Source organism: Chinchilla lanigera, unplaced genomic scaffold (assembly GCF_000276665.1).
Source record: "Chinchilla lanigera isolate Chin_1 unplaced genomic scaffold, ChiLan1.0 scaffold00052, whole genome shotgun sequence".
Taxonomy (NCBI): Eukaryota; Metazoa; Chordata; class Mammalia; order Rodentia; family Chinchillidae; genus Chinchilla; species Chinchilla lanigera.
Window position 1 is genome coordinate 16,713,164 of NW_004955453.1, and position 7,526 is coordinate 16,720,689.

General features: G+C 42.2%; 1 protein-coding gene and 1 long non-coding RNA gene across 2 annotated transcripts in view; one reads left to right on the forward strand and one right to left on the reverse strand.

Annotated features, from left to right (window-relative positions):
- Positions 1-2,090, reverse strand: part of Rpl37a (ribosomal protein L37a) — a 3,657-nt gene extending 1,567 nt beyond the window's left edge. Inside the window, exons 1-3 of the mRNA XM_005395684.1 lie at positions 2,007-2,090; positions 1,528-1,656; positions 1,039-1,121 (exon numbers count right to left, since the gene is read on the reverse strand). Coding sequence (XP_005395741.1) covers positions 1,039-1,121; positions 1,528-1,656; positions 2,007-2,009 — 215 coding nt within the window. The 5' untranslated portion in view covers positions 2,010-2,090. The remainder of the gene's footprint in view (positions 1-1,038; positions 1,122-1,527; positions 1,657-2,006) is intronic.
- Positions 2,091-2,114: 24 nt separating this feature from the next.
- Positions 2,115-5,405, forward strand: LOC102023108. The gene is made up of 3 exons (XR_262757.2): positions 2,115-2,190; positions 2,378-2,568; positions 3,000-5,405. It is a non-coding gene; the product is annotated as an uncharacterized LOC102023108 (long non-coding RNA).
- Positions 5,406-7,526: the final 2,121 nt, after the last annotated feature.

The window sequence follows — 7,526 nt, forward strand, 5'->3', positions numbered from 1 at the left end:
CCAAAAAAAAAAAGCAAAATAAAAAACTATACTTGAAAACCAGTGTGGATGTATACCAAAACGCTCATTCACTTTTCCATCAGAACCAAAAGAGCACCTTGCTACCCATTTTCCTTTCTACCATCATAAAACACCCCTAACAAGGCGCTTAAATATATATGCACATTACTATCACATTATAAATGTAATTGTAAATAAAAATTTTTAATTCAATTCTTAAACTATCATGTGACTAGTACACTGGGTTTTTTTTATTTTGCTTTTTGGTGTGCTTACCAGGCAGATGCTGCATGCTGAGCTATACCCCCAGCCCTGTTTTGTTTTTTGAGACAGGGTCTCGCTATGCGGCGCAGGGTGACCTCGAACTCACAGCATTCCTCCTGCCTCAGCCTCCTAATGCTGAGTTATAGACATGCACCACCACACTGGGCTCACACTGGGCTGTGTCTAGTACACTGGACAGCACAGGGGTAGACACTGAAAAGACTTTCAGGCGTCCAGCAAAGAACTCCCAAGATTAGATCCTTCAAGGTGGCCCTCATTTCCAGAAATGGGTTAGGCTAAGAGTCAAAGCAAGCAATAACCACATAGACAGGTTTATCTCAGCAACATCAGGGATCTTTATCAGGATCACAATGTTAAGAAGTTCAGTACCACAGTATTTAGAAAGACAAAAACCAAGTGTCCAAACGGTAATTTTAAATGAACCGACATCTTTCCAAACTATCTCTATAAAAACAATCTGCAGTGCAAATCAAAATTTAGTCCCAGTTCAGACCCCTCTAATGCACCTACAGAATGTTCACAGAAACTGATGACTATTAACTATAACACGTCTATATTAACGTATATTTCTGTGGTTTTGTCTCTATTCTTTGAACAAATGAAAATATACCATAGCTCTGTAGAGTTCCAAAAAACCCAGAAGCATTATTTTCTTGGTCTTGTGGAAGAATTATAATTGGCCCATCTGGTGTCCAAACTCCAAATGGCTTATGTGGAGCCCATAGCTCCAGATACTCCAAGAAAGGGACTCACTTGTAGGTCCAGGCACCACCAGCCACTGTTTTCATGCAGGAACCGCAGTGCCAGATTCCTACCGCCCGTCTCTTCATCTTGGTCTGTAAAATTAGAGAATCCATTTTCACTACGACCCAAAAGCCTCACATTCCAAAGGAAAGCCAACTTTAGCATAGAGAATACAGTAAAATATTTATTAAACAAAAACCTCTAGGTTTTGTTAAACCACCAGGATGTTATTAGATGCAGGCTCTCCCCTTGATACAGAAATATCAGTAAAAACAAACTGACAAGACTTCATTCCCCACAAAGCAGGGTTAGCACAGGCTGGGGGTCTTTACTAAATCGCTTGTTTAGTTTCTTAGTGGTTTTCTCCAAGTTAGGAACGGTTCACAGTTTGTGAAGTTATCACCAGTGCTCCTGTCCAGCTCACAAAGGACAGGAAAGCGTGAGCAATTTACCAGCCTGCAGGAGGAGCCAGGCCTCCCCTCCAACAGACCACCATACCTTGCCACAGAAGGAGCAGGTGTACTTGGCGTGCTGGCTGATTTCAATTTTCTTCACCATTTTCCGGAGTGACGCACCATAGCGGGTCCCGTATTTACCGACGATGCCGACCTTCTTGGTGCGTTTGGCCTGTAGCAACGCAGAAAGGTGCAGACCAGCAATATTTATCAGTTGGGTCTGGGCCCCCACCTCACCCCCGCTGTGACCTAGTTATCCTCAAGTTTAAACCGGCAAAACCAGCGTCCCGGGCGGGACCCGTGCTCCGGGGGTCTGCTTTAAGCAGGCCGGGTCCGCCAAGCCGCCCCCGCGCCTCCGCCTTAGGCCGCGTTCCAGAGTGAGTTCCAGGACGCGGAAATGGCTCGGGGCCAGGGGAAACGCGGGACAAAGCGGGTGGCCAGAGGTGGACGAGGACGAAGAAACTGAAAGCAGGAGGGATGGCGATGGATAGAGATTTAGGCCGTGCACAGAACCGCACTCACCATATTGACGCGACCCAGGCCCAAACCCAGAGAGGAAGAGATACGCTGCGCAGGCGCAGTTTTAGGCCGGCGAGCGGAAGTGAGGATAAGGCCTCTCTAGGAACTGAACTTTATGGTCGGGAGGTTTCCGTGCAGATTGCTCCACCTGGGAAAGGTTTGGAGCGAACAGTCTCTGCACAGCAAGGTAACTCCCAGTCACAAGCTGTAACGACAAACAGCTTCAGCAGATGCACGTCCACATTACCTTACATATATCACAAAATAAGGAAACACGTTTTAAATGACTTGCTTTGGGGCCCTTGGCTTAGAGCAGTGCTTGTGATTAAATTTCAATTGCTTTCTGCACTACATTATACTTTCTAAAATTTCAGGCCCTGTGCGGGATGCTGGCGACAGCGGTGACCAAAATTCAAGGCTCCACTCAAAACAAGCTGCAGTACACCTGGGAAAGCCATGTGGTCATAATGAGTTATGAAATTTCACTGATCCGAGCTCTGGAGGAAAAGAAGATGGTTACATGAGGGCTGCATACGGAAGAGCCTGAACTTATTATCTGCGACAGGTCTGAGATTTGAAGGATGGGGAGAAGTTAACTGTCTCTGTGGAGTTTGTCCTTTTGGCTTCTCCCTGGGTCTCAGTTCTAATGCCCACCTTCGCCTCATTTCAGAACCCATTCTCCAGGCCCCATTCTAGGTCTCAAAGTTGGTTCCTGGTCCAGGGCTAAACCTAGAACCCTGACCACAACCTATTGTTTTTTGTTTTTTCTGGGCCCGGGAATCGAACTCTCGACCTCGCGCTTGCCAGGCAGGCGCTGTGCCGCTGAGCTAAATCCCCAGCCCCTCACAACCTATTGTTTGTCTTCAAGAGGTCAGCAAGAAAGAATCCATTTTCTGGTTCAGGCTGAGAAGGGAGTACAGACAAATGATATTGTTTCTTCATGTAGAACTCACACTGGAACGTTTCACAGACTTTTTTTTCATTGCCTTTTTTCAGGGCATGGCCAGAGGAGAACTATTGCTGTAAGAGTATAAGAGAATCCACAATTTCAGAACCAAGAAAGACTGAGATACAACTGCAAGGCATTATGGGATTACCTGGCCATGTTTCTAGTCAGAAATCTGGGGAAAGTAGCTGTTAGTTCACAGAGTTAAATACATATTGTCTCAAATAATTTTGCATGTGTTTATTGTTTTCCTCACAGTTATACTAAAAGCAACATGTAGACAGTCATACAGTTAGCATGGTCATTTCCTTAGAGAAGTGACTGATCCAATCTTTGAATTCTTCATGATTTGAGCACAGTGCTATATAGGAAAATCATGATGCTCAAGGGCAGCAGAAGGAGCACTTGAAAGGTAATAATAATATGGTAATAATAGAGGCACAGTCTAACATGGTTTACATATGTGTTCCTGTTTCATTTTTATTATGATCCTTTAAAGTAGGAACAATTATTCCTTTCATTACTGAGATAAAGAAAGCAATTCTATGTAATGGTTAGGAACATGGGCTCTGAAATCAGACTGACTTCAAAGCAGGGCTCTGTTACTAGCTATAAGACCTCTGATGAGTTATTTTATTTTTCTGTGGGTCAGTTTCCTCAGCTATAGTCTGGATAATGATAATGCTTACCCTGAGGAGTCAGGGAATTAAATGCATGGAAAGTGCTTGTTCAGTGCCTGCAACATAGTAAACACTATACAACTGAAAACTATTACTATTCCAGATGAAGAATATACAGCTCAGAGATGTTAAGAATTTCGCCCCATGCCAAAAAAGGTGATAGGACTAGAAATAAAATCTAGGTCTGCCTGGCCCCAAAGTCAGTTCTCTTAATTGTTGCTATGTACTAATTCAAGCTATTACACTAACAAAACAAAACTGTAGATAAAATACTTGACTTGGAATTAGGTCCCAGGCACTTGGTTCAGGCCTGGCTCTGTAACTACCTTGTGGTATCATTTTGGGTAAGCCACAGCCCTTGCATAGAGAACCCTCTCCCCACTTCCCAGCAGCCAGTGTCTTTATTTACAGAGTGGGGTTGGACTACATGATCTCCAAGTTCCCACCCACTTTCTGTCTTCTATGGTTCCAAGAAGAGCTTCCAGATTTTGTGCACTGGTTGGGCAGTGACTGGCCATGCAATCACATTATCACCATCTAAGACATTTTTGTGGAACAAAAGCAGTTCTGTTTTTATCTTGGACTTCCCATTGTGTTTCTCCATCCCTGGCTGTGTAAATCGAAGGAGGAAGAAAAGGAAAGAGTCTACTTTTTTATGTAGTAGGTAGTAGAAACAGTTAAATTGATGTTTATCTATATACATTTCTACAGCTTCTCTTTTTCTAATTATTTTTATAGTGAACAGGTATTTCTTTTATAAGCCGAAGAAACTGCAATCTTAAAAGAATGCCAACAATCCCAGTGGCACCAGTACACCTGATAGCCACGTCTTGGAGAAATGGCAGATTCTAGGGCTGTGGCAGGAAATATGCAAGTAAGTCTGAGAATCCTAGAGTGCCAGAAGGTAAGAAAATGTTCAAAAACATAGAAACCCTACAGTGCTAGGGAAATAACAGAGACATGGAAGCCACCAGAGATCTCCCAATGGTCAAAGCTGCAAATGTTTGAGCAACAAAATAAACTCGTATTGATTTATATACCAAAGCATAAAATAAATATCCATGCAGCCATGCTGATATAAATACATAATTGACTAAATAAATAAATGAGGGAGAAGAGGCAAATCTCTCTTGCAGGAAAATTCCAAATAATTTATGTAGATACTCTGCCCTACGGGCTTTGCAAAGCAGCCCCCTTCCAAATAGGACATCATGGGAATGGTGCAAGGAGTGATGTCCCAGGGGAGAAACCTGACAACACTGCTCATCCAGGTGACTGAGGTCAGCATTCACAGGATAGATCATGTTGACAGCATGTATCCTTGATATGACGTGATGAAAATGGTAGTTTACCTTTGTAATGACCTTCCTTCTCCAAACCCAGTCTAATCATGAGAAAAACATCAGATAAATTCCAATAGAGGGACACCTTATAAAATACTTGACCAGTACTTCTCAAAACTGTCAAGATCTTCAAAAACCAAGAAAGCTTGTACAGCTGCCAAAGCCAGGAGGAGCTCCAGGTGACACAATGACTTAAATGTACCATGGTGTCCTGGAACAGAAAAAAAGACAGGTAAGAACTAAGCCCTAATTAAACAAGGGAATTGAGTTCATCATAACGCATTATTTTTGCCTCATTCACTGAAACAAATGTGCCACACCAATGTATAGGTGGGTGGGTAAGTAGAGCAGCCTTCCTGCTGGGGCAGCCAAGGTGGAATTGAGCTAAGTCTACTTATTCAGATCAACACATTTGCAAGTTTTGCAAGTTGACTGCAGAGAGAGTGAGTGAGAGAGCGAGAGTGAGAGAGAGAGGTACAGAGAAGTTCAGAGACAGAGACAGAGAAAAATAAATGAGGAAGAATGCCAGAGTTGCTGAAAATGAGACGCTAACAGGAAGAAATTGTTTTCACAGCAATTTTGTCAAATGTGAACAATCCTCTTTAAATAGCAAGTTTGAGGGTGCACAATAGCATTCTCATGAAATCAACTCTACGTGATTTCAGAAAAGTACGCCTCTCATAAAGTCTGAATTTGCTTTATTGATGGGCCAATAAATCTCCATCCCCATTAGAGCACCACTAAGTGTAGATCTCTGTAATGGGTTTCCATAAAAGTCTCAGTAAAGATCCCTGCTGAGTCACCCCTGTTCTTCAGGAGCACTCAAAGTTCATTTTTCACCTTTAGAAAAATTAAGTTAAAAGTCTCTTCCAGAGCAGAGTTCATTTAGCTGTTAAGCCAACCAGTTCTATTGGAGGATATGGACATTTCATTCTTGACAGAAATTGGCAATACAAGCACCATTCCCAATTCATCCTGTGCTGGAGACACAAAAGCTTTATCCCAGCGTCTCCAGCACCTGCTCTGCGTAGAAGAGCCAGCAGCTGCCGACAAGCAAGGCCTGCTCAGTAGTGTCCAGAGCCCTGAAGGCCACAGGCCTGAGCTGGCTAAGCTAGAGGAGGAAAGGCCTTAGTCTTGAATGCAGTGAAAGAATCAGGGTGTCTGAAGTGGATTCAAGCAAACATATTCTTTCCTTTCTTCTTTCTCTCCTCAAATTCACTTTTAAACCATTCTAGTTGCTGTTGTTGATGGGTATTTCCTGGAGCATTTACACAGGCAATGCATCAGGTAACTCATGAAGGGGATATGGACTCAGATATAAAACAATGTCCAAATATATTACATGAAATAAGCCATTTGGGTATGGTGAACTTGACACAAATTACAAATTACTCCATCCAAAATGATTTATATTAATTTTTCCCTCTAGGAAGTATTGCTAGGAGTGGGAGAATGTAGGATGTTCTCTTCCTCCTCCTCCTACTTCTTTTCACTTAGAATGTATACTTTCAGATTAATTTTTACCTGAATATATAACATTGAAAAGAAGGTGCTGCAAAGCAGCACGTGAAAAGATGATCTTTTCAGTGTGTTACTGAAATAACTGTATCTCCATATGAGAAAAGGTAGCCCTGATCTTGACTCATCCCAATTATGAAAATAAACTCCAGTTGGATTATTGCAGATCCAAGCATTAAAGGCAAAACCATAAAACTTCTAGAAGATATTATTTTATAACATTTTGGTTATAGTTAGATGGGCATTTATTTTATAGCATTTTGTTAAATTGTACATTGTTTTATAAATTCTTGTATATTTCACTCCTATAAAGAAGTTGGAGAGAGAGAGACTGGTACTCAATAAAACCTGTTGAATGGGAGTACAGGGGCAAAACATGGGCAGAGAATGTTTCAAAATCAGGTAACTGTTGGCTGCCATTATACTCACAAGACTGTTACTCACAGGCTTCTCAGTGCTTCCTGCTATGATTAGGAATCCATTTCTTCCCTGAAACCCCACAGAAAACCATGAAACCCAAACAAAACACAGGTAACCTTTTAACATGGGTTAAGATTGCTCTGCTTAACCCCTTCCAAGCCACTTCTCATGTTGATTGCTCTGAACTTGGTGGGAAGTGGGAAGATAGTATAAAATAAGGTGAAACTTCTTCCTCCTTTACAAAAAAGGGTAGAGAGCCTCAAAAAGCAGCACGGCTTCAGTAGACAAGTGTGCACAGACAAGGCAAAAACCAAGATAACTCCTCTTTCTGTACCCAGCTTTTCCCCTTCATTTGAGAAAAAAGCTTAGGGGAAACCAAAAAGGAAAAAAACCTGATCAATTCTAGCACAAGTGGATTAAAACAAGCAAGACCCCTTGCTGCCTCTTGGAGGTGTCCTGGTATAGCACTAGAGACAGAAATCAACGAGCCAGTGAGGAAACAAAATGCCACTTGGTGACCCTGGTGAGGGGTGGCAGAGACAAAACTCCACGGGACCAAGGGAGACTTTTAGTGACATCTTTTTTTTTTTTTTTAATTTTTTTTTTTTTTTTTTTT